At 40.3% G+C, this 27,652-nt stretch overlaps 1 protein-coding gene across 1 annotated transcript in view; it reads right to left on the bottom strand.

The window, feature by feature from the left end:
* INSR (insulin receptor) overlaps nt 1-27,259 on the bottom strand; it is a 101,777-nt gene extending 74,518 nt beyond the window's left edge. Inside the window, exons 1-2 of the mRNA XM_081970517.1 lie at nt 26,704-27,259; nt 6,098-6,646 (exon numbers count right to left, since the gene is read on the bottom strand). Of these exons, the coding sequence (XP_081826643.1) occupies nt 6,098-6,646; nt 26,704-26,794 (640 nt within the window). The 5' untranslated portion in view covers nt 26,795-27,259. The remainder of the gene's footprint in view (nt 1-6,097; nt 6,647-26,703) is intronic.
* Between the last annotated feature and the right edge of the window lie 393 nt (nt 27,260-27,652).

Genomic DNA, 27,652 nt, shown 5'->3' with positions numbered 1-27,652 from the left:
TTACTGCAATGCAGGACAATGGGGGCCCATGTGGTTGCTTGCGGCCTGCCAACACGTGGCAATTCCAAAATGGCCACTGGAGCTCCGATCGCGCCTTCCCAGGGCGGCCGCTACTTGATTAGCGCGCCGCGGCTCTCCTGCGCTCCTCCAAGCTGCCAGCGGTTGTGACTTGAGAAATTAAGGCGCCACGGCTTGTCTTTGAACGCCGCGGCCCCTTTGAGCTAGGGTGCCGCCGTATAAGGCAGTGGCTGAAGCCGGCGGCAAGGCAGAGCTGTTTTTACTTTTGTGGGCTTCCTTCACGCCGGCAAGCCTTCTCCCTTCCTTAGCGGGTTTAGTGAGGCTCGGCAAATTCCGAAGGATGCTTCTCGAAGCCCGTCACCCCCGCTGGCCCGGGGGTATGAGCAGGGCTCCTGGCCCATGGAAAGGGAGGGGAATGCCCCACGTGGCTCTCCCAGTCCGCACGGGGCAGCAAGGACTGTCCCTTGAACCGCAGCTGATATAATTTAGAATTTGGAATATCCAATCAATCGAATTTCACAGATAAATTATTTAATATTTTGAATTTTCCTACCTAAGAGCTAAAGCAGTGCTTGGACCAAAAGACTGAGAGGAAACTGGGAGCCAATGGGAAAGGAGCAGTATTTAAGAAGTTTTCCCTCAGTCTATGGACCAATCAGGCTGTGACAAAACCCGTGTGTAACCCCTCCCTCGAGTCCACTGGAAAATCTCCAGCTCTCAGTTTAGAGTCTAGACCAGCAATGGCGAACCTTTTTTGGTTCGCGTGCCATAAGTGGGGAGAGCGCAGGGGGGTCATGTGCAGGCGTGCTGCACCCATAATGCAATGCACGATCCCCAGTGCGCATGCGTGCACTACAGGCGCTCCCCCCCCATTTTTACATGCTTTTTTCGCCCTCCCCAGGCTCCAGAGGCTTTATAGGAGCCTGGGGAGGACGAAAACAGCCTCCTCCGCCCCGCCCCCCCAGACGCCCTCTGGAGGCATCAGGGAAGCCTCTGGACAGTCCCTGAAGCCTTCGGAGCGCTCAAAACGACCCTTTGCTCGGAGGTTCATTTTGAGTGCTCCGAAAGCTTCAGGGCCTGTCCAGAGGCTTCCCTGACGCTTCCGGAGGGCGTCCGGGGGGGCGGGGGAGGCTGTTTTCGCCCTCCCCAGGCTCTTATAAAGCCTCTGGAGCCTGGGGAGGGCGAAAAATGGCTTTAAAAAAGGATGAACTTAGCTGGCCAGTGCGCGCATGCACGCTGGTCAGCTGACAGGGCAGCGCCTCACGTGCCCTGACAAATGGCTAAGCATGCCACCTGTAGCACGTGTGCCATAGGTTCGCCATCACTGGTCTAGACCGGACTATTTGGCTCCTAAGCAATTTATGCCTATAACTCTTCTTTGCTTGAGGAGTTATAGACTACTGTATGAAGCAGGCAGACAGATGGCTACAGCAAAAGTGATAAAAATCCAAAGTAACTATGATCACATAGTTGGATTTGTTTACAATCTGGCATTGGGGGTTAAAAAAAGAGCTTCTTCTCCTTTGTCATTGCATCTGCAGAAAATCACCAGATGAAGCTATTCTGGGTAGTTTGGATGCTGATAGAGACTGTAAAAATTGCAGAATCCTTCTTGAGTCCTTGGAGGGAGATCTGTGAACGTTCTGTAAAATGTTTTGCAGATAAAGCCAGCCATATCAACAATCAGATGGAAGATACCATTAATTACGACAACATGGAGATAGTCAATATACTTGCTTGTCAATTTGTTTTCTGCCCTTGAGTATTTGGAAAAGCTGCTTGGACAACGTGAGTATTACTCATCTAAACTGAGTTCTGGGTAGTTGAGATTGTGAGGTATTCATTGAGGGAAGTGATATATTCTCTTATTAACACTTTCCTCTGTCAGGTGTTATACCATCTTCATTAAAGACAGCAGCAGAGTACCTCCACTGAAGAAAAAAAAATGTGTTTAGATCCTTCCCTATTTGTGAACTATAAAGAATGATGTTACTGAGCAACTCTTGATGCTCCTGATTATCTAGAGCTCTCTCAGTCTGCTTTTAAACCAGTGACATGGAGATACTTTTGGTCACTCTGATGGTCAGTATGTTGGGAGTGTATGGGCTTGTGTTCCTCAATCACTTGGCCTATGATACCACTAATAGTATTTTATAAAATTGCCTAAAGCATTTGAAAATCAAAGGCATGCCTTTCTTGTAGTTCCACTCCTACTTTGAAGGGTCTAGGTGCAAATGGTAATTTTGGCCACCCTGCAGCCTATCAGCTGCAAATTTACATATTCATACTCATCAATATCTATATGAAGCGACTGGAGAATATCTATTTTATTTTATTCTTTTATTTATTACATTTATCAGCCATTCATCTTACCACAGGGTAACTCATCATCAGAGAATATGGAACTGAGTAGAATTTTTTATCTAGATAAAGCCAAGATCTTTTTTATTTTCATCATCCTCCAGTGTGCCAGTCTTCATAATAATGATCCTGCTTGGACTATGTAGAGGTCTGATGAGAGGCAACAAACTAAAACAATACCCATACAGCTTTGAGTGAGTTCTTAAATCCAGCCTTTCTTCTATCAACCACCACTCTGTGAGGTGCGTTGGGCTGAAAGAGAGAGACTGGCCCAAGGTCACCCAGCCAGCTTTCATGCCTAAGGTGGGACAAGTACTCATGATTTCTAGCCATGCACCTTAACCGCTCTATTGAGTACAGCAGTCTCCCCAAAGATGGCATTCTTCAAATAAAGACTATATATCTTCAAAGTTCTCCTGCAAGATAGGATGGAATTGATTAGTAAGGTGATGGGTCATTGATGCTCTCTGAGTTTGGTTGTGGGCTTTTTGGCAGATATTTCATTACCCAAACTAGGTAACATGATGAAGTAACCTAATCTGCATAATGAAACATCTGCAAGAAAACAACGCAACTTGGAGAGCACAAAAGACCCCTCATTTCAACTGAGCTACAAACATTCTCCTCCATCAATTAGTAAAATGTTGGAGATGTTAGTGGCTTTTCAGCAGGAATGGGAAGTTTCAACCAAAGGCTTGATTATCTCCTCAAATATATATTTTAGTGGTATATGACATCTGTGGGAAAGGCATCCTTCTTTTATATATCCAAATTCAGAAGCATAAGTACACAGAGAAATGAGCTGCTTCCTATTTCTTTATACACAGAGGTGAATAGAGAAGTACTGGTCTGGAAAAAGCCCTTGAGACTTCTCTATCATCAAACCAGTGTTTGCTTGAGAACTCTTAGAAAGTATTTCATCTGACTTTCGTGATGAAAGTAAACGTGCTTTTTTCCTCCTGTGATACCAGTAACAGGAAACATTTGTGTATGCTTCAAAGAGATTAATAAATATCACATCCATGAGAATGTGATATTTCTAGTGCTATCAAGTGCTCTCATTAGGTTTGGTTTCTCATACTGTGAGTGGAGGGGGCTGGGTTGGAGAAGGAAGTACGTTGTATATGCAATAAAACTTGGCCTATGATTACAGAAATTCCCAGGACATTTAGAAAAAGAACAAGAAGTCATTGGAAACAGTTGCTAAGTAATATTTCTACCTAAGTAAACAATACAAAGCACTGTTTCTCACATACACACACTTCTGAACTTTGTCACTTTCTAAAGACAAGTCAGTAGAAAAAGCAGTTCCCCCCCCCCCCCAAAGTTATGAACCCACCAAAGAAGAACTTTCCAGAGTTATAAACTTACCAAAGAAAGCCTATTTAAGATCATATGGGATAGAAGCTCTTTTTGTGCTAGAAGGCAAAAGCTTTCTCAACAGATGTAGACATCAAAGATCAGCTCCCTGAATAGAGTGGATATTCTCATTCACTCTATTCAGCCAGGGTTTTTTTTTTTTTTTTTGTAGAACATTTCCTCTTCCTGTTCCATGAATTCAGCATATGGCTGTCTTTAAACTAGTGCAGGGGTCTCCAAACCTGGCAACTTTAAGACTTGTGGGCATCAACTCCCAAAATTGGCCGGCTGAGGAATTCTAGGACTTGAAATCCTTACGTTTTAAAGTGGCCAAATTTGGAGACCCCTTCACTAGAGAAATTGAAACAAAATACACAGGATAATATCTCAAAAACATAGAGTAAACAAATGAGGCTGAATGTCCATTCTTTCAGAATAGACAGGGTTTTCCCCCCAGTGGATATATGCAGGGATAAAACTGGGGGAAAGGACACTGTGGCATGGTAACAAAAATGAAAAATACAAATTTGTTTGGGGGAAAAAACATTTTCCTTGGCAAAATTCAATTTCAAAGCAAATAACAGGACTTTGATATTTTGTCCACTGAATTAAACAAAGGGGACTTGAATAGAATTTGGTGAACAATACACAGGGTCTAAAAACAGAATGCTGAGATAGACAAGGAAGCGACAGCTTTTCCAATAGGCTTCTATCACATGTCTAGAAGTCAAGGTAGAAGGAGCTACAGTACAACTACAACTTCTGGGTAATCATTCTGAACAAAAATGCTCTATTAGGACAGGGGTGTCCAAACTTGGGAACTTTAAGACTTGTGGACTTCAACTCCCAGAATTCCCCAGCCAGCTCTGCTAGGAAAGTATTGAGTTGAAGTCCACAAGTCTTAAAGTTCCCAAGTTTGGACTCCCCTGTATTAGGACAATAAACTATTTGCAACAAATGCCTTTACAAGTTGGCAAATATACCCAGAAAAAGTTCAGCAAATCATGACAGTTTGACAAGTTAACATTTTTATAAGTTGTTTATCCACAAGTGCTGCTATTCAAAATGTTTTGGCCTTGTAAAACAAATGAATAAATGGAAAACAGAACCTGGAAGAAAGCTTGAGATTATAAATAATGAGTTTAGTAATCAATCATAAACAGTTTTCATTTTTTCTTCCCTTCTAGTAAGCCCTAAACACTGACAAGTCTTGTATTTTTTGGAGTACAAGATGCACCAATATTTTGAAGAGGCAATTTTTTAAAAAAAAGTTTTAAAAACGGGCCCTCTTTTGTCAAAAAAAAAGGGCAGGCATAGCCTTTAGGAGGCTTGCATAGTGCTCCTGGGGGCTGGGTGGGCAAAAACAAGAAAAAAAACTGTCTGTTTTTCGCTCATTTTTGCCCTCCCCAGCCCCCAGGAGCACTCTGGAAGCCTCCTAAATGCTATGCAAGGCCATTTTTGCAAAGGGGGAGGGGTTTCGGGAGGCCAAAAATGCTGTATTCAGTGTTTAAGATGCACCCAGATTTTCACCCTCTTTTTTGAGGGAAAAAGGTGCATCTTATACTCTGAAAAATACACTAATTTCAAATAGGCATGATAAAGTTTTCAAGAAAGGCACCAGATACATAGATGCAACCAATTAGTACAGTAGGCAGTTTTCTGCACTAAAACCAACTTTTTAGAAAATCATCCAGCTGGCAAATTAAGCTGCCTAGCTCAAGGTACACACACACACACACACACACACACACACACACACAATCCTCAAGCAAAACAATACAATCAGTCCACCGACGCACGTGCGAAGAACTATCCTAACAGTTATTTTCATTTTGCATTTAGGAATATTAAGAAAATCTTACACCCAATCATAATATTTGTTCATCATCCCAAGCATTGAAGGTATTTAATTTATTACAACTCTTCAACATCTCAGATGAATGTGTTTTCAAGGGTTTTCTAGATGATCCTTCCAGCTAAAGATAGAAAACTACAGAATTTGCTTATTGATCCTGTATTACCTATGCAGGATACAATTATTTCTTCTTCAAAGTCAGATGAAGAACATCCATTTGCTGTAGGATGGAAAGGTGTCAGAGATTTACAGACCAATGAATACGCAACCTACAACATTCCAGAAATTGTTGGAACTATAACTTGCAGCAGCCTCCTGCTAGCATGGTCAATGATGAAGAGTAAGGGGAACTGTAGCTCAGCAGCATCTGGTAGTAAGACACTTGATTAAACTAGAATTGTGCCAAAGAATGGGATAATTAATAAGAGAGTGTTTTACAAAAAAAGTTGTTTTCAGGACAAGAAAAAAATGACATTTAGCAATAGCCTAAATTCATCAACTTACCTCTCTGGCAATGGGAATGACTCCAACAACGCTCAGTGAAATCACCATTGACCACAGTCTGAGGACAGTTGCTTTTCTCTTGCATTATTCCTGGGCATATATCTCCACACTCATTATTATCTTTGTTGGCAACAATATAATTATCTTCTACGGAGTCCAAAATCCGAGACCAATCAATGGTTGACAAAAAGCAGAGCTCAGGATTCTTCTCAATTCGTACGGACCCTCGGGTAATGTTCATCAGGCTGTAAAGGCCAATCTCTTTCAAGTGAACCATCTCAAAGATGACCAAAGCATAGTTGAAAAAGAGATGAGTCCCACGAATCACAGTCAGATTGGGGAAAAGCTTCCTGAAGCTCTCCACACCATAGACCCGGAATAGCAAGACGTATTCGGTTACCATCGTCAACATAGGAAAGCTGAGATCTCTAAAATCCTCAGCTTTAGTTCTGAACAAAAGCAAGATCTGCAGATGTCCCTCAATCACAGTACAATTCTCAAGCATGCTGAAATTGGTCATGTTATTTCGGATGTCTATACTTGGACAAACTGGAAGAAAAGAAAAGAAAAGTATTATTTTCAAACTGATAAACATTCCACTGATTTGTCAATTTTCAATGTTACAGTCATCTTTATAACTAATCACCCATCCAAACGTACTCATTTAAAGTCTTCTTTGTAAGACAAGGTATAGGTAGTCCTCATCTTATGACTACAATTGGGACCTGAATTTCAGTCGTAAGTCATGACAATCGTATGTTAAGGCACCTACATGATTGGATCCAATCTTACAATCATTTTTATGGTAGTTGCTAAGCAAATCATGTTATCGTAAGTCCGAATCCATTCTCCTGATGGATATCTTTTTACTGGAAATTGGCAAAAAGATGGAAACCAGCGTAAAAAAAACATTGCAAATCACAGTCATAGGATAACAGGATGCTGCAACTAAGTAAAAATGTGAGCCGGATTCCAAGTGCTTGAAATGCAATTATGTGACCACAGGCGTGGAGGAGGTGAACAGCACCTTATGACGCCTGGAAGTGCTTTACAAACCATAAATCATCCCCTCTGCAGTTGTTGTAACTACAGGTAGTCATTAAATAAGCAGTCGTAAGTGAAGGACTATCTGTACTTCAAATACAATTTTTCTTGTAAAAACAAGAAAATGGGAAGTTCTTAAATAAGATAGATGATAGATAGATAGATAGATAGATAGATAGATAGATAGATAGATAGATGGATGGATGGATGGATGGGTGGGTGGGTGGGTGGGTGGGTGGGTGGGTGGGTGGGTGGGTGGGTGGGTGGGTGGGTGGATAATCAGGATCCAGATTACAATGACAATAACTTTTTCCAATTTAAATGTACAATTTTTTCAAATTTGACTGTTCAAATTTAAATATGGTTTTCACATAGGTTTGTATAGTACGTCAGTCATACGTGTCCCTACATCAGGGGGCTCTGCTAACTGGCATTTATTCCCTTGTTGCCTCTCATTTGAATGTCTGTAATGCTGTGATTCTCCACCCTTTTACAATATAATACAATAGCAGAGTTGGAAGGGACCTTGGAGGTCTTCTAGTCCAACCCCCTGCCTAGGCAGGAAACCCTATACCGTTTCAGACAAATGGCTATTCAACATCTTCTTAAAGACTTCCAGTGTTGGGGCATTCACAACTTCTGGAGGGAAGCTGTTCCACTGATTAATTGTTCTAACTGTCAGGAAGTTTCTCCTCAGTTATAAGTTGCTTCTCTCCTTGATTAGTTTCCACCCGATTATATTGACGTATTCTACTCACTCAGATAGGGAGGGTATATTACGGATTCCATTGGTTAAAAATTTTGAATGGTGAGATCCATTGTGACTGCCTTATGAAATATTTTACCCCCAGAGATAAGCCAGGCCTCCACTCTTCTTGCTTTCCAGAAGAGCATCAAGAGTTGGTTCGGTCAATTTTCATGGGAGTCTAAAAGTGAAACGCAACCCTGGTGGAGGTTGGACACTTGAAGGCATTCCCTTCACCTCTTTTACCTTTTTTTTAACGTCTTCATTTTAACCTTGTTCCTCATTCTGTTTTTATCTTTCTTTTTTAAACTATGTTTTTAATGTATATATAGTATATACATAACTGTATGTCTTTATGGCAAACTACCCAGAGTCTCTTACATGTAGAAATTGGAGGGAGCGATGGAGGGAGAAGGGATAGAAGGATAAAACAAAAACAAAAAATAATGAGCTCTACATGGGGCTGTCCTTGAATTATATTTGGAAGCTTCAGTTGGTGCAAAATGCAGTGGCATAATAATAATAATAATAATAATAATAATAATAATAATAATAATAATAATAATAATAATAATAATAATAGCGCTCAGCTGCTGTAAAAAAATCACGCAGACTGATTATAAATTGCGGCACAATTCAGTAGCACAAATGATCCACTGGAATTTGTGCAAAAATTATAATATTAAAACAACAACAAACTGGTGGGAACATAAGCCTGAAAAAGTCACCGAAAATCAGATGGTCAAGATCCTGTGGGATTTTCATATACAAACAGACAAAGTACTAGCGCATAACACACCAGACATCACACTGGTTGAGAAAAAGAAGGTTACAATCATAGACATCGCAATACCAGGTGATAGCAGAGTTGAGGAGAAGGAACATGAAAAAGTCGCGAAATACCAGGACTTAAAAATTGAAATCCAACGATTATGGCACAAACCAGCAGTGGTAATTCCAGTGGTAATCGGCACACTGGGTGCTATTCCAAAAGCACTGGAATTACATTTAAAACAGTTAAAACTTGACAAAATCACCATCAGTCAAATGCAAAAAGCTGCACTGCCTGGATCTGCACGTATATTACGAAAATACGTTACGACGTCCTAGGCCCCTGGGTGGGGCCCGACTAGTAATCAATGCCAAATCCGGCGAATCAACTGGCCGCTGTGATACAATCGTATAATAATAATAATAATAATTATTATTATTATTATTATTATTATTATTATTATTATTATTATTATTATTATTATTATTATTATTATTATTATTTAATTTATAGACCGCACCCTTTCCTAAACAGGACTCGGGGCATGAGCAGCTATGTGGGTCTCTAAGGTGGCACATGTTACATCTCTGCTTTGTGAGTGGCACTGGTTGCCAATTTGTTTCTGGACTCAATTCAAGGTGCTGCTTTTGATCTTTAAAGCCCTTCAAGGCATGGGACTGAGGGACTTCCTGTCCCCAATTACATTACATCTGCCTGCTCCATCTGGTCTGCAAGAAAGGTATACTGCGGGTCCTGTCTGCCAGGGAATTTACATCTGGTGTATTCCAGGAAGTGGGTCTTCTCTGCCTTGGCACTCACCTCCAGGAATCTTCCCCCATCTCCCAAGAAGTGAGATGAGCCCAATCCCTCGCAATATTCCACAAATCCCTCAAGACATGGCATGTCATCAGGCCAGAGGGTCCCAGAGGAGCAGGGAGATTTTGCAATAGCTATGATTACTGTGCTTAATATGATCCTCTTCTGTGTTGTGTGCTTTTATATTTATTTCTAAATTGTAACAATACTGATTGATATTTTTTTAATTAAGTGCTGTATGCTGTCCAGAGTCGTTTTCATGTAAAGTGGGCAGCTATACAAATATGATAAATAAGTAAACAACATGAGACTTCCATGTGTGCTTACTAACTTGGATTTCTTCCTTAGAACTTGTGTGAAGATGGCCACAGAGAGCTAACTTTGCAAGAGAGGGAGTCACATTGGAACTCTTTTCCTGACAAAAAATAACTCTAACCCGTGTACTATATTTGGATGCAATTCTGAGTCTTCATCAATTTCCAAATATAAAAACTATATTCAAACTTACGAAGGCATTTAATCTCCAACTCAACTTACAAGCAACTTAATTCAATAAATCAACACATTTCTGCTTCTCCACAAATGCCTCAGATAACGTGGAATGAAAGAGCATAGTGCAGTGATGGCGAACCTATGGCACGCATGCCACAGGTGGCACGCGGAGCCAGTTGTCAGGGCACGCGAGGCGCTGCCCTGTCAGCTGGCCAGCGCGCATGCGTGCGCTGGCCAGCTGAGTTCATCTTTTTAAAAAGCCATTTTTCGCCCTCCCCAGGCTCCAGAAGCTTTATAGGAGCCTGGGGAGGGCGAAAAGAGCCTCCCCCGCACCCCCCCGAGGCCCTCCGGAGGCTTCAGGGACCATTCGGAGGCTTCCCTGAAGCCTTCAGAGTGCTTAAAACGACCCTCCAAGCAAACCGGAAGTCACTTCCGGTTTACTCGGAGGGTCGCTTTAAGCGTTCCGAAGGCTTCAGGGACTGTCCGGAGGCTTCCCTGAAGCCTTCGGAGCGCTCAAAAGGATCCTCCGAGCAAACCAGAAGTGACTTCCGGTTTGCTCGGAGGATCGTTTTAAGCGTTCAGAAGGCTTCAGGGACCGTCCAGAGGCTTCCCTGACACCTTCGGAGCGCTTAAAACGACCCTCCAAGCAAACCGGAAATCACTTCCGGTTTGCTCGGAGGATCGTTTTAAGCGTTCAGAAGGCTTCAGGGACCGTCCAGAGGCTTCCCTGACACCTTCGGAGCGCTTAAAACGACCCTCCAAGCAAACCGGAAATCACTTCCGGTTTGCTCGGAGGATCCTTTTGAGTGCTCCGAAGGCTTCAGGGACCGTCCGGACTGTCCCTGAAGCCTTCGGACGGTCCCTGAAGCCTCCAGAGGGCCTCCAGGGGGGCAGGGGAGGCTCTTTTCGTCCTCCCTAGGCTCCTATAAAGCCTCTGGAGCCTGGGGACGGCTAAAAAAGCATGTAAAATGGGGGAGGGCGCATTGTGCGCGCATGCGCACTGGGGGGTCACGCATTGCATTATGGGTGCAGCACGCCTGCACACGACCCCCCTGCGCTCCCCCCCATGGCATGCAAGCCTAAAAAGGTTCGCCATCGCTGGCATAGTGCATCTGTTTGTTCTAATGTACTGCCCTAACTGAAATAGCCTGATATATCCAGGCAATTTGCACTAACATGAAATATTTATATTTTAATAGGCAATATTATTAATATTAATTACAGAATGTGAGTGTGGCAGTCAAAAATCTAAAAAAAATCAATTTTCCTTGATTTGAATAAATGGATTCAAATATTATACTAGGATTTAATTTGATTTGCTTGGTTTTGTCATAGTGTTAGTGGAGCTCTAACACTGTGGTTTAGAAACCATTGCTTATGGCTAAGTTTGTTGTAGGGCCTTTAAATACCTATTTGGAACCTATTTGTGCTTCATAAGGATGTTTTCGTTGTATCATAAAATAAGAAAAAAATCTTATTATCTGTTTATAATTGTATTCTAAGTTTTATTTATCCTTCTGTACAACCGTGTCCAATTCTGAGAGACTATTTGAACACGTTCCTGCAGGTTTCTTGGGAAATTTTTTCAAAAGTGATTTGCCATTACTTCTTCCTAGGTTTAAGAGAAACTCAAGGTCACTCAGTTGGCTTTGGACCCAAGACAGGACTGGAACTCACGGTCTCAGTTTCTAGCTTGGGGACTTTAACCACTACAGCAAAATACATCTAGACTGAGCACTTTATTACCTTCTTGTTTTAACTGCTACTCACAAATACAGGGTGCATTTGAGATTTATCTCTATAGCCTTATCCATTTTTCAATTTAAAATACACACATACTGCAATGCCATAATAGGCAACTCCACGATGCCTGGCGTAGAAAGCCCCCCCCCCTCCCCTCAAGAATGAAATATTCTGGGGAATATTAAAAAAGGCAAAATATTATATTTCCCCAAAGGAGAAATGGAGAATAATCTTAACAAAGGCAGAAAGCTGACCCAGTCTTTCTGTCGTAGCCTCAAACAGAAGCCTCACGTTTTTAGAGATGGATATTCTGTACATATTAAGAAAGACTGGGCAAATCTATTCATAAATGAAACGTCTTCAGCCACAGCTCCCACAGAAGACTGGAGCTGATGGGATTCAGAATTTACATTCCCCCCACCCAAATTCTATGGACAGGACAGGACCTTTAGGTAAGGTGACCAACTTTTTTACAATGAAAAGGAGGACAAAACATGTTCTATTGTCCAAAATGCTAAGGTGACCAACTTTTTTACAATGAAAAGGAGGACAAATAAATTGGAAAAAATATATCGTAAATAAAAGAAATATTTTATTCATTGCAACAATAATACACTAAAATATGATATATGCATAATGAAAACATTTGCAACGTCTTATATTGTAATTATGCTTACATGCCTGTTAATTATTATTTAAATGAGTACTTTTCCATTGAATTAATATTTTTTGTCAATGTATCATCTTCTAACAATATATTGGAAATATCTGAACAAGAAATATCCTTCATATTGAATTTTATGGCAAGTGCTGCAGCTAGAGTATCAACATTCAATCACGATTTCTCACTTGTCGAAAAATCATTGGCAATTGAAAAAAACTCCTTCAACTGCTGCATTAGTTCCAGGGCAGCACAACGTAAATTGAACAAGTATAAATAAATGTTCACATGGAATATGTTCATTTTTGAAATGGCTGAAAATATCCACCCATCTTTTATCAATTTCAACATGTTGATTTTCCCATTGTATTAATTTTTCAGAATTTAAATATACATTCAGTCTTCTAATTTCTTCAAAGAGACAATTGTCGTCTATTTTAATGTCTAGCATTTCTTTAGATAAAAATTCAACACAAGATTCAATATCTGTCCAATATACTTGCGATGAAGTAAAAAAAACACCATTAAAAACTGTTTAATAAAATACCGTATATACTTGAGTATAAGCCGAATTTTTCAGCCCACTTTTTGGGCTGAAAAATCCACTTCGGCTTATACTCCAGTGAACAAAAAGAAAAAAAAGAACACCGAGGCTTTGGTGCTTCCGGGATCGCTCCCACCCCCTCCGCCACCTTCCTACTGGCTCCCACGGCCTCATGGCTCCTCAAAAGCACGGCGAAGAAGGAGGGGGCAGGGGTAACACACCCTTCCCTCCACGCTGCTGGCGCCCTTGCTTTATTTGAGTGCATCGCTGCTGCTTTCCTTTCTCGCCCCCACTTATGCCATTCTGAGTCCTCGCTTTCCTTGCCCTGTGTGCGTTTTGTACTTTACGCCGGCCGCTGCAACGCCACCGTGTCCTCCCGCTCCGCCTGGAGCGCCCCGGGAAGCCGGCGGCGCTGCGCTCCGTCTGCCCACCGCTGCAACGCCACCACGTCCTCCCGCTCCTCCCTGGCTTCCCGGGGCGCTCCAGGCGGAGCGGGAGGACGCGGTGGCGTTGCAGCGGCAGGCAGATGGAGCGCAGCGCCGCCGGCTTCCCGGGGCGCTCCAGGCGGAGCCGGAGGACGCGGTGGCGTTGCAGCGGTGGGCAGACGGAGCGCAGCGCCGCCGGCTTCCCGGGGCGCTCCAGGCGGAGCGGGAGGACGCGGTGGCGTTGCAGCGGCCGGCGTAAAGTACAAAGCGATGCACTCAAATAAAGCAAGGGCGCCAGCAGTGTGGAGGGAAGGGTGGGGGACACAATTGCCCGGTCTTATCGGTGCTCCCGGGGAAGAAGGAAAGATGGGGCAGGTGAAGAGGGATCTACCATGCCATGGCTTCCCAACAGTGCCCTTCAATACCTCCCGTCTATCTGCTAGCGGCCGTTATCCACGCCACTTTCCCGGCCCGAATTTGGCCGGGCGGCGGCCAATCCAAAAGCAAGCTCCTAGGCAAAGCGTTCTGGGAAATGTAGTCTCCCTCTCGTTATCCCTCAACACGCCGCCTTTCTCCGTTCAAGAGAGAAGAGCTTTTTATTTGATGATCTGTATTACGAGAGGATGCATGAATAGCACCCCCCACAGCCAGCACTGCCGTGAGAGAGAGTGAGTGAGCCTCTTTTCCACATGCCTCAATTAAAGCAATTTTATTGTTATCTACCTGTATTTTTATTTTTGAAATTTACCGTGAGCTGCTGCATTTCCCAGCCTCGGCTTATAGTCGAGTCAATAACTTTTTCCAGTTTTTTGGGGTAAAATTAGGGGTCTCGGCTTATACTCGAGTCGGCTTATACTCAAGTATATACGGTATGTCACATAACGTGCAACAGATTAGCCTTCAAATATCGAAAAGGAGGACATGTAGGAGGACACTTTTCGAGGGAGGACAGAACTTACAAAAGAAGGACTGTCCTCCCTAAAGGAGGACGGTTGGTCACCTTACTTTAGGACATAATAGGATTTACCCACCATCATTAGAATGGCAAAAGACACAAGGCTCACTACATTGCACAATCCCCTGGAGCATCTCAATCACCAAACTCCAGAATCCTATAAAAGTCCAACCACTCACTTAGCCATGTTGTCAGCCACCCCAGAAGCATGCTGCTGTCACTGAAGTTTCTGGAAACCAAATAAACAGAGACCTTCTTTCGTTGTAGCCAGCCTCCATTTTATTTCCAGCAACTTTCTCCTGGCTTAGAACCAGATTGAATTTTTCCTCCAACACTGGTATCTATGCAAAAGCCATAGATGGCTTTCTGAGCCTGGGATACTGCAACTATCATAAATATGTGCTGGTTACCAAGCACCCAAATTTTGATCACATGACTTGGGGATGGTGCAACAGTTGTAAGTATGAGTCCTCATACTTTGTAAGTGTGAGTCACTTTTTAAAGTGATGTTGTAATTTCAAATGGTCTCTAAATGAATTATTGTAATTTGAAGACTACTTGTATAATGACGACAATGATCCCTAGCCTTAACAAGGATAATAGGGAATGACTGGGTTTGCAGGATTTTGCTGGCAAAAGCCATCAAACAATCTTTTGTACTAGCAAAACATATTGGAACATGCAGAAAACATTTAGATGTCCAGCATACCTCATTTGCTACCTTGTGGACAATTTGTCTGTCTGAATAGAGAAGCAAGATTACCACACAGACTTTGATTTCAATTAATATTCTACACAAACATATCAGATTTGGGTAATGCAGTTTGGAAAAGCAGCATGTAAATAATTAAAATGCTGTTTATGATTAGGGTAAAAGGTTATTTAATGATTTACAAAGAAATAACATAATTAATAACTGATTGGCTTAAAAATTAGGAAAATCCATATGTAGAAGAGATTTTTATAGGACTTATTTTTTGCGGTATTATTTTAAGAAAGTAATGAATTTGTTGATTTGATATATATTATCGCTTCATATTTTTTTTACTGCAGTAATAAAATAAATAAAAAATAAAAGGGCCCAAGTCTTACATGTTCTCTCAGTAGCTAAGTCCAAAGGACAAATCATGGAATGCAAAAAAACAATTTGACTGCTTTGAGCTTCTCCTTTCCGCTTCACTTACAGGGGTGGGGAATGGAAATCACCAGTCTTGTGTCCCCATTCTTATTGTGATCATCAGAATGCCAAACTTCAGCCCAAGGTACAAAAGATTCGGGAAGCTCATGTCTTTCTTAGAAATTCATGCGCTTTTGTTAATAATTGGGATGATCAACTAATCTTCTTTCTTAAAACACCTAATAACCCTAACAAACATATTGTCATATTTCATAGCATGGGGCTTACTTCATTCACGCACGGACACCCATGAAAACTTCTGATCCAATGCCCTGTGTTTGCTTTTCTATGTGGCACATTGTAATTGAATTTAGGCACATTCATCTGTAGAAGGTAGAGGCATTTTTAATCAGAGACTAAGATGATGGTGTCTTGCAACCCTATAGCAAGTAGCATGTTTAATCACACATGTGGCATTTTTTCTTAAGTTCTTAGAAAAATGCCTGCTTCCACAATATTTGTGTCCAGAGGGGATAGAAGAATGTGGTTATTTGTGCTATAAAAGCCAGCTCAATTAGTGACAATTTCACAAATAAACACACATCCCTTACTTGCCTCATCACAAGAATGAAGCATTCATAAACAATTATTTTACAATTCTGGGATTACTCAGACTATTATGTTCACTTGTCAAAATAATCTCCACTATTACAATTACTTTGATTGTGCATGTATTCATTGTAGTTGAGGTAAAGTATATAGGTCAAACCATGATTCTGCGGTATTGCTTGAGGTTATAATCTTTCAGTAACAAAACCACAGACTTTTGTACCATTCGACTCATGAAGCAGCAAGATCTACACTAAGCAAACAGAACAGATTTGATGTGAATTTTATTTCATCACATGCAATCAAACAAATGAGAGGGATTACTATTTCCACAACATCCATTTTAATGCCTAACAAAGCAATGTCCATAATTGCTCTTCTGTAAATTAATATCTCAGTTAACAACCCTGTATGCAACTGAGATGTATCTAGCTCTATGGCCCATCTAAATGAATTCAAAAAGCCTCAGCACTTTGAACTCACTTTTCCATGTATGTGTTTCTGTAATATGGCAGCCAATCAAAGGCAGCTATGCAACAATTGCTCAGTCTCTGGTGCTATCCATTCTATCACTGGTGGAACAAAGTGCCCTGCAGCCATTTGTCTGAAATGGGAGAAGGCTGCAGGGCATTTCTTAAGCAGCTAAAGGAGGATTTTAATATCTACATTACTATGAGCAACACATCCATTTGTCATATTAGCCTCCTGTCATCTTAGGGAACAGAAAGCACTGCAGTTGCTTGCCTAAGAGCAGTCTGGAGCAAAGGAACACCCATTTCAATGACTAAAAAAGAGAACTTGCATAATTAGTTTCAAAGCTAGAATTACATGTACCAGCAGAAAATGTTAAATTATATCTAACACTCCGGGTCTCTTTTTAATGTATATCAGCCCTAATACAAATCTCATACCAGGGACTAGCAAAACATATTAAACACTCAGTTCGCATGTTCTTTTAGTTAGAAGTGAGTCCTACTTAACAGAACACCAGAGGTGGCATTCAGCAGGTTCTGACCAGTTCTGGAGAACTGGTAGAGGAAATTTTGAGTCATTCGCAGAAACAGTAAATACCACCTCTGACTGGGCCCACCCCCATCTATTCTCTGCCTCCCAGCTGATCGGGAGGAAATGGGGATTTTGCAGTAAACTTCCCCTGGAGTGAATGGAGATTTTACAGTATCCTTGCCCTGCCACGCCCAACAAGCCATACCCACCAAGCCACGCCCACAGAACTGGTAGTAAAAAAAATTGAATCCCACCAATGCAGAACACACTATTGATTAAACACATATAAGATAAATGTGCACACTCTTTTGACTCCAAAACCAACTTCTAATGATATACAAGTTAAATTAGAAAGGGAAATAAAGGCGACCAAACACCCTAATATCCACAAAAGCCATTTATACTTAGTCCTGACAAATGCCACCGTAGTGATCAATGCCAACACGATCTAACAAGCTGGACTACTGTCCTAGGAGCTCTTTTCACAAATGGGGGGGGGAGGGGAAGCCACATAAGAAAACAATACTTTCCTAGCAGAAATTGTCCCATAAATTCAATCACTGCAAAACATTTAGCAACCTGGTTTCTTCAGTGCTGAGTCTGCAATTTGGGCCAGATTTAGACTTTGTTCCACCACAGGAGCCCTACTGGCACAAGACAGAATGTACAACCTTCTTATCAATAGTCTTAAGTATGTGTTTCTGAAGACTGCAAAGCTAGCTTCATAGATGCATTCTAGTGTAATTAAATTACAAATGCCACTTTGTGAGTAATCATTTAAGACCCATTAATTAAAAAAAATATTAACTTGGCAACATTACTGTGAAATCTGGAACAATATGGTTGCTCAACAGGATTCTTTTGGCATTATAGCTAAGTTGTCTCATAAATCATCAATGGAATTTTTTTACTCTGCTTTAAAGCAACACTGCATACTTCTAGTGCCTTAAAAGGTAATACAGGAAGGGTCTCAGGACAAATAACTATCTCTGCTTTAACATTTGTGAAGATCAACTTGGAGAGAACAAAATAGTAATTATTTTATGGATTTCCTATACTACAAATAATGTATTAAGATAAAAACTGAGTAATATCCCTGTAGTTAAATAATAAAACATTTTAAGTCTTAATGTGATCAAATTCTAAAGCCACCAAACAACTTCAAGTCCTTTACACACAGAGGTGGTATGCAGCTGGTTCGCACCGGTTCAGGTGAACCAGTAGTGGCGGCGGTGTGAGGCTCCGCCCGCCCACCCACCCTGACATCATCATGGACCTTCTGCGCATGCCCAGAAGCTCCCACTACCAAACTGGTAGTGAAGAGAATAGGATATCATTACTGCTTACACAGCATTAAAAATAATTTAAAAATAAAAATTAGAAAACACCAATAACAAGCAATTGTACTGGAGAAGAAATAACCACTCTAGCACCACAGTTACTGTTAGATACTTGTTCTAACTTCAGTGGTTTCCACCAAGGTCCTCTATTCCGGCGGGAACAGAGATTTAATCCTATTGGTCGAAGGGTCTGACAGCTCCCTATAAAATGGATGCTGTCGGACTCAACCTTCGCTGGATTGTTCTCACTTGTTGTATTTAATAAAGAGCTGTTGTTACCGTTAAGCCTGTGTGTGCCTAACCATTACCCAATCTAAGAGTTACAATAGAGCTAACAAGAGCTCCTTCCATACTCTATCCAAGCTTATCTAAAGCTGTGAGAAACAGCCCTGTTCTCATTAAAGAGCCTTCAAAGCCCTTTTAGAGGTCAGCATTATATTGCCTTTTTGACCAGTTGGATGCTTCTGAAGTTCACAAGTAGTCACTGCAGCTGGCACTCACAGACATTATGCCCACTGGATATTATTAACCTTGCCAAATCCTGGTTTAAAGCATCTATATTTTCTTAATGGAAAACCTTAAGAAAAATATTTTAATAAACCTATAACAAACCACCTATACTTGTCAATTTCATCCAAAGTATTTGCTAAAGTACCTAAAAGCAAGACTAGGTATTTCTCTCTAAGAATTTATTTATAAAACAGGAAAGTTAGTACAGAGTTGTTGATAGGCAATAGATACAGATGTGGTTTTCTTTTCTAGCATCCTTTGGCAGCAGCATCTATGATTTATGGTTCTCTCTAAAAGAGGTTGGGACAATCAAGATTGTAGCTAATCACTGTTACTGCAGAATATTTCCAAACAGTGAATACTAAAGATTACACTGGAGATAAAAGGGGGGGGGGGCTCCCTGATGAACTACTGTATGTGATACAACTTACATAAATACACCAAAAAAAAAACAACTACCACCAAACCCTCCAGATGTACTAAAGCTTGCATAATATGACTTGGAGAAAAGAAATACACCATTCAGCAGTCCACTTGGCCTGACAAGAAAAGGCGGCATTGGAAAATGTAATACATTGTAAGTTTTGCTCACCTCATCCTTCGCAATGCTTTTCTTACAATCAAAAAGATGGTAAAGAATTAGGACATCAGAACAGCTAAACGTTCAATTAAAGGAATTTTAAATAATTAGGGAGAGATGTTGTTGGCATCTATTCCACTAGCGAAACCAAATATCTTGTTAGATAAAAGGAGTGTGCTTTCTTCAAGGATTTGTTCATCAAGACAGTTCTGCTCAGCTTTCAAGGATAATAAGTTCAATGTTTTACTTTCTTTTTAAAGTTTATAAAGGCAACTAGTAGAAGGCCATAAACAAGTCTGATACTGGATTACGAAGCATGAAAGAAAAGAAAAGAAAAGAAAAGAAAAGATGATTTTTAAGAAAGTGATGATCGTTATTCAAGAAATCCTTATGAGAACAGGCAATTCTGATAAACTCTGCCTTGACATAAAGGGCAGTGAGCTATCAACCATTTCATTCTTCTTTCTTTGGGTCTCTCTATACAGGTACTCAAAAAAAAATCATGATCTGCTTGTTTCTCTTTCAGGTTTCATATCCAACTCAGCCCAGCACAATTTGTTTTATGTGTTTACAGAAGTACAACTGAAAGCTAAATTATATAGAAGAGGTGCTTGGTTAAATGCTATATGACAAGATTACCTTTAAATTAAGTTAATCTTTAAGTTAAGTGCTGCTGAGTCTATAATAGTTTATATATTTGTACTAGAATCCTGAAAACCTGATTCCAAGGGGTGAGTTTTTATTTTTAAAATGTTTTAACTTTACATAACTTTTTACCTATGACTGTAATACCTTTTTAGATTCTGTTGTAATTATTTTAATGTGATAATACTTTTTTTTTACATACTTGGACTTCGTTATGTATACATATTAGAAATGCATGCATGATCAATAAATAATATAAGTACTTTGGATCAATGGTACATAATGTTTTCACACTGTATATATAGCTACAAAATTAAATTAGTCCCATAAGAGATCCTCTAATTTGAAAAAAAAACAAAAACTTCCTAGTGTTGTCTTCACTATCTTTGCTAATACTAATGTGAATACTATCTTTTAAAATAATAATTTTTAAAAGGAAATGAAGATATTTCTAGAATTACTTGGCAACACAGATTTCTCTTAGTGTGCTCATATTCCTGATCAATCCCAATGCTTGCTTGTTATTTGGCTAGGGTGCCTTATATCAAAACCAAGCTATTGCAGTTCAAAATGAGGTTTAACTTACATTTCCCATCTGGAAAAAAAAAAGATGGATGAAAATCCCTGTATCTGTAATGTATGAATTTCTTATTAAAATAATTTCTTATTGAATTTATACACAATCTATTTGCGTAAACCAGGGGTGTCCAAACTTGGGAACTTTAAGACTTGTGGACTTCAACTCCCAGAATTCCCCAGCCAGCATGGCTGGCTGGGGAATTCTGGCAGTTGAAGTCCACAAGTCTTAAAGTTCCCAAGTTTGGACACCCCTGGCGTAAACTCTTTGAATTAGGTATACAGACCAATTTCATGAGTCTTCCAAATTTACAAAAGTTTAAATGAGCAAAAATCTAATTCACATATTGACGGAACCAAAGGACATCAATACAGGCTTCCTGTCCTAGTGCAAGGAACAAGATAGCCACACAACAAAACCCCAACAATTCCAAAATGCCAATCCAATTCAAATAGCAGAAATAACAATATGCTTGCAAAATACCTCCGGTTAACTCGTCTAATGCAAAGTTCAGCTTAGCTCACTTTCTAAACCTTGAGCAAAACCTATTTAATTTCTTTACAAGTTTGTCTCTGTGCTGTATAGAAATGTTGAACTATAAGAACCAAATGAAGCAGAATCAGCCACACAACATCTCTGCAGCAAAGACAACAGCAATTACCAATATTCCAGTCTTGGGTATAAAATGAATCCAGTTCAAAGTCTGCCAATACAGCTCAACTATAAGAAGTAAATAGCCCCAGAAAATCATGGAATGAAACCAGGAAAGGAGGAGGGACACAATTTATTATATAAGCTAATTTAATAGTATACCCTTCAGCTATCAAAGAATAAAGTCAAAATAGCACTTTGCTGGGGCAATTCTGGAATGTAAGTGTATGTTTACAGTAAATAATCTGAGTAAGAAACCTTCATGACTCACATGAAGCTTTGGCTTTTTTATGGGGAGCACTGGAGAACAGAACAGAAGACCTCAGGCCATGAACAGAAGAAAGATGTTGATATGGAGAACATAAAGTTGCAATACGTCTCAAAGCATACCTTTTATTTATATTTTAAATATTCTGGGAGAAAGATATTTATAATTTCATTTGCCAGCAAATACCATCATGTTAAGCTGCATATCCTTCAGTTAATTCAAATAAAACCAGGGCAAGTTCACTGGTAATCCAAAATGCTTAAAATAATAAGGAATTATTTTAAGAAAGCAAGTTGCCTATCTGATCATTTATACTTTCCTTCTGTAATCTGAAAATAATATCTTCTTACTAAACTACACTACAGCTACAAACAAATACACTAGTCATTAAAATCTTTGGAGAAGCATACTGCCTGACTGTTATCATTTTTTTCCATTAACATATTTCAAAGCCTTAATCATTAAAACCCTAATATTGGAAGAAGTATAAGTCAGCTGAACTCAAATTTAAGCCCAGATCTATCAAGACTTTTCTCCATACACAAGGTTTCAAAAGTCTTTTTTTTGAAGTTGGAAAACATCTTATTATCTAAATTTTTATTTAAAGAATTACATTTATGATATTATTGTAGAAACTAGAGAAAGGATGTTGACTAGTTTAGGCTTTGAGTTTTAGAAAGAAATTTAATATTTGCTTGGGGAAAAATACCAAACTCCAACATAGAACAGATAAATCTAATTCAGTTAATAAACTGCCATCAAATGCTGCAGCTACAGTAGTACTACTATTATTTTCTGCAGGAACTTGTTTAGGTTTCTTTCATTTACCTCATTTTGCTTAAATGCCAATGCCTACCCACAAACATATTTTGTTTATTTAAAGGTAATACTACATTAAAAAGAAGTTACTTTGTACCAGCTAGCAAATGCTGTAAAATATTTGTTTTTGTGTATGTATTCACAGAGAGATAGACAACCCTCAAGATGGAACTGTGTGTTTTCTTGGCACAACTCAAAAACCCAGAATGCCAACCAGCACTTTGCATAAAAGAATACTAACATAACCTCTCTGGCAAAGTGTCATTTTGACTCCCTATTTTATATATAGCCAGTTCTGAATATATAGACAGGGATTGTACAATTATACCTCTGCATGTTCCCAATGCCACATTTGAGAGAAACCATTTTAGAACCTGATGCAGAAGGCAAATTAAAAACACTGGGAAGGAGAAACTAGGACCCATTTCAAAATATTTGTGGCAAAACATTAAAAGTGGTAGATCCAAAAAGCCTGGTTAAGCACAGAAATTATTGTAGTTAACCTTAAGTGAAATGTTTCAACAGCCAACATAAAATGTAATGTCTGTCTGTCTGTCTGTCTGTCTGTGTGTGTGTCTGTGTGTGTGTGCATGTGCGTGTGTGTGTATACATACCCATACCCATACAAATTTGGGTTTAATATTTTCCTTACATTGGGGACAAAGTGGTTCCCTTACTGAAATATGTCAAAGTGCCAAAAGAACTGCAGTCATATCATATTCAAATGCCTTTTGGACCTTGAACTTTCTCTCCATAACTCACAAAGTTTTTTTCTTTAAGGAAAAAAAAATTCATCTTGAAATAGTAGGCCTCTCCATGCAAAAGGCCATGTTTTATTTTTTACCCAATGCAATTCACAGCATGCAAAAATTCTCTAAGTTAAATTTGTAGAAGAAATAGCTTTAGTCCCATCTAACATTGCCAAATGTATTTCTCATAGAAAAATGGTTCATTTTTCTAAACACAATGCAAACCAAGGAAACTAGAAAATGGACGCAATATTTACCGGTAGAGAAATAAAAGCCCCATAATACGTATTTCTTACACCAGTGATTTAGGTTTACAATAGTTGATATTACAAAAGGTAAAGGTTTCCCCTGTCCAGACATGTCAGACTCTAGGGTACACTGCTCATCTCCGTTTCTTAGCTGAGGGAGCCAGCATTGTCCAAAGATATTTCAATGATCATGGGGCCAGCATGACAATATGCTGAGGTGCATGGAATGCAATTACCTTCCCACTGAAGTGGTGCCTATTTTTCTACTCACATTTGTATGTTTTCGAATTGCTTGGAGGGCAGTAGGTGGAGCACGTAATGTGAGCTCACCCTGTCAAGCAGCGCTTAGCTCTCTAACCTGGGCTGTCAGATTTCCAGCTGACAAGCTCATTGTCCTTAACCGCTGAGCCACTGTACCCCCTTCCTTTATTTGGGGGACAAAATTTGCTGCTCCATTGTGACAAGCAAATCTACCTTTTCCTTCCTCACAATAGAACATTTATAATCATTATAACAGGAAAGGAAGCTAACTAAGACAAAAAGAGGGTTGCAGACCCATAAAAGAACAAGTTTTCAATGGAATAATTCCATGGCTTTATGGAAGTAATCCATTTCAATACTATTTACTTTTACTAATCCTTGAAATATTTATTGGAAAAATGGCTGGAAAATAGTCAATAAAACCGCAAAAGGCTTTACTTCCATTCACAGGCGCAGTACATGTGCACACATCATCATACTCACAGCTATTAAAATAAATTTAATAATTTCACTACTTCACAGAAAACATTACTGAACTCTTAACCAGTACTGCAACTTCACACAAATGTAATTTTCTACTTCTGAGCCACCTTTATGTCCAATCTGCAAAATGGGGACCTCAGCTTTTGTTTAATATATATCTGTGCATTCCCACAATTTAAAATAAAATTCACACAATTTAAAGAGCTATAGATGTATCTTATATTCTTGCTTCTTCCTTCCTGATGTTCAGAGGAAAGAAGAAGAAAAGCAAGATGTGATTTTGCTACTACTATAATTTAATTCTGGTTTATGTTTACCAAGTGGACACAAAGGTGCTTTCTTTCATAAGGCAACTTGTTTGGCTTGAAGAAAGTCCAGTTACCTTTTGAAAGAAAGCACCTTTGTGACAACCATGACCCTGACGACTGAGAATCTCCATAGACATTCACCAAGTGGATCATCAACTATGTTCTTCAGCAGTAGAAAACGATAGAGAGATGCATGCTTCACCCCCGTAGCCAGTTTTACCCAGAAAATGCAAGAGCCTGGGCACAGAGAATGCTCCTTTACCATAAAATGTCATAAATATTAATGTCACCAAGTCACTATCAACAATAGTACAAACAGTACAGTTGTTAATGACAAATATATTGCCTGCCCCAAGTGATCTACCCTGGACTATAATGTAACATTTAAAAAATTATTTCATTTAAGCCAGGATATTACTTGAAAAAAAAAGGTAATGCTTGAACTAGATACCACTGAAAGGCCCAAATATGAATCCTAAGAAAACACTTAAGGGTACAAATGTGATTAAATAAGAGTAATATTAATAATGTTATGTGAAATTTACAATAGTATATATAGCATATAGCATATCAATGGACAAAAATATTCAGAATAAAATGTTACATGCAATTTTATTTAGTTTATCTAACTGAGGATTTAGTCTGGTTTTAAATGATCCTTTATGTGTGTAAGACTAATGTTTACAATAGTTAATACTTAATAGTTTTATGGAGGGTAAGCAGAACATAAACATATTGAAATAAATAAGTATACTCACACATCCAGGGTGTTATCCAATAAACACTTTTAAAAGTTCTGCTTATTTTAATGTAGCAAAAAATACAAAAGGAATTCTTTTACAGAATTCAATCACAATTTTACACAGTAAAGTTTTTATTTGATAGAAAAAAGATAGAATACACTTTTGTCTATCTTGAAAAAGTTTGAAGGGGATTCACACTAAATAATTCTTAGTAAAAGACACTAAATTATAAAATATAAAATATTATTATTCAGGTTAAGACACCTTGAGTTGTTTGAAAATTTCTATAAACTGCATGGAATAGAACTACTATAAAGTACAATAAATTAGCTATCAAACTGTCATAAGATTTTTTTACTATAAAACTCACAAATTGAGAATATGATATCCATGTTACTATCACATTCTACTTAGGAAGAAAAAAAAAGAGGCACACATAGGACTCATCCAGTCACTTTGGTAAGTAATACTAATTGCCAATACAATTGTTACAGTTAAAATGATCAAAATAATAACAATATAAAAGATCCTCAGAAGCCTCAGAGCAAATACTTCTGGAGAAAAAACAGACTAGAAAACCCAGCCTTAGTCTCTCATTCAATAAATCCTCCCACTTTTGTAACTATTTGTACCATTGCACTGACAAAACACTTCACTGGAAAACGCCAAAGCACACTCCCATTAAGGAAATTGTCTACTATATTCACACATGTGTCTAGTTTTTAACTTAACTTAACTTGACTTAGCCTTCCATCCTTCCGAGGTAGGTAAAATCCTTCCTAGACTGTTGGGAGCAATATGCTGACTCTGTAAACCGCTTAGAGAGTGTAAAAGCACTATGAAGCGGTATATAAAGTATTATATTGCTATTGCTAAATCTGACTGTAAGGAAAAACTCCAAAGCATCCCTCTATACTTCCCAGTCCCAGAGTCACTTAGGTAAGATGGGAGAGGTAAACATGCGATAGGATGGGCTAGATGATAGATAGATAGATAGATAGATAGATAGATAGATAGATAGATAGATAGATAGATAGATAGATAGATAGACAGACAGACAGAAAGATAGATAGATAGAGATATACAGGTTAGATAAGAGATAGGGCTAGATAGACAGACAGACAGACAGACAGACAGACAGACAGACAGATATAGATTGATTGATTAGAGAGAGACAGACAGACAGACATAGATTGATTGATTAGAGGGGACAGACAGACAGACAAGACATCCCTCAGACACCGCTGAGATCATTTGTTCTTGCACCGACAAACAAGTTATTGACCAAAAGACATACCTTTGGCAGCCCTAGGTAAGCGCTTTCAAATAACCTCACCCCAAGTAAGTGATATGAAGGCTGCCCCACAGCAACGCAAGACATGCATGCATATTGCTGCCTCCTCTCCAGCGCTGTTTCTACTATTCAATCTAGGGCTTTTAAAAAAAAGCGTCACCCCGAATCACCACGACCCCCTTTCCTCTTCCTCGGCACTCACCCTTGGCCAGGCTCCAGGTGCCCATCCCAGCCAGAGCCACGGCCAAGGCCAAAGCCAGGGCTGGCCCGGACCACCACCGCGAGGGACTCATGGCGAGGCGGCGGCGGCGGCTGTGGGCTGCGCTGTCAGGAGCAGTGGAGGCTCCGGGCCCGCTTCTGCGTCAGGCTCTGCAGGAGCGCCGTTTGTGCTGCTGCTGCCGTTCGGCGGGGCCTTCTCATACCCGCCAACGAGGGCAAGAAGGAACCCGCCTCCTACCCGCGCCCGCCACCGACTGACAGGAGCGCTGAACGGCGTTGCTTGAGTCGGTCAGCCGGTCGGTGGGTCCGTCGGCGGTGAACAAAACAGCCCCGCTGCCGCGCCTCCTCCTGCCGCCGAGCGCGCCCGGCCGTATGTAGCCTTTCCCCCGCCTTCTTTTCCCTCACGGTTCGCGGGGGACAAAAACAACAACAACCAACGGAGCCGCCCGCTAGAGCCAAGGCCACCCCCGCTAAACAAGCAGCAGCCGCGGCGGCGGCGGTGGTGGCGGAGCGTAGGGCGGAGAAGCGAAGAGCAACGAGGCGCGGCGAAGGGCCGGGCCTGATGGGTCCTGGTCCTCCTCCTCCTCCTCTCCTCCTCCTTCTCAACTATGAGCCGGGCAGCCCTGGAGACGGGAGGGAAAAAGCGGCTCCCGGAGTCCTGGACGGGAAGGCAGGCGATGGTGACAGTCGCAGGCAGGGAGAATATCCGCGCGCTCTTCGAGGGGCTTCAGCCCCTGACTGGGAAACGGGGGTGGGTGGGTTTACATATATACATATAAATATGCATATGCATATATACATACATACATACATAAATACATAGATGCATAAATAAATAAATAAATAAATAAATACATACATACACACACAAGGCGTGTTTTTTTGGGGGGGGTCTTTTTGTCTTTTGGGCGGACGGGGGCTGGGGGGGGAGC

This window comes from Natrix helvetica, assembly GCF_964273705.1.
Source record: "Natrix helvetica genome assembly, chromosome: 1".
Taxonomy (NCBI): Eukaryota; Metazoa; Chordata; class Lepidosauria; order Squamata; family Natricidae; genus Natrix; species Natrix helvetica.
Note: the sequence above shows the minus strand (reverse complement) of the source record. Positions and strands in the feature narration are given on the sequence as shown.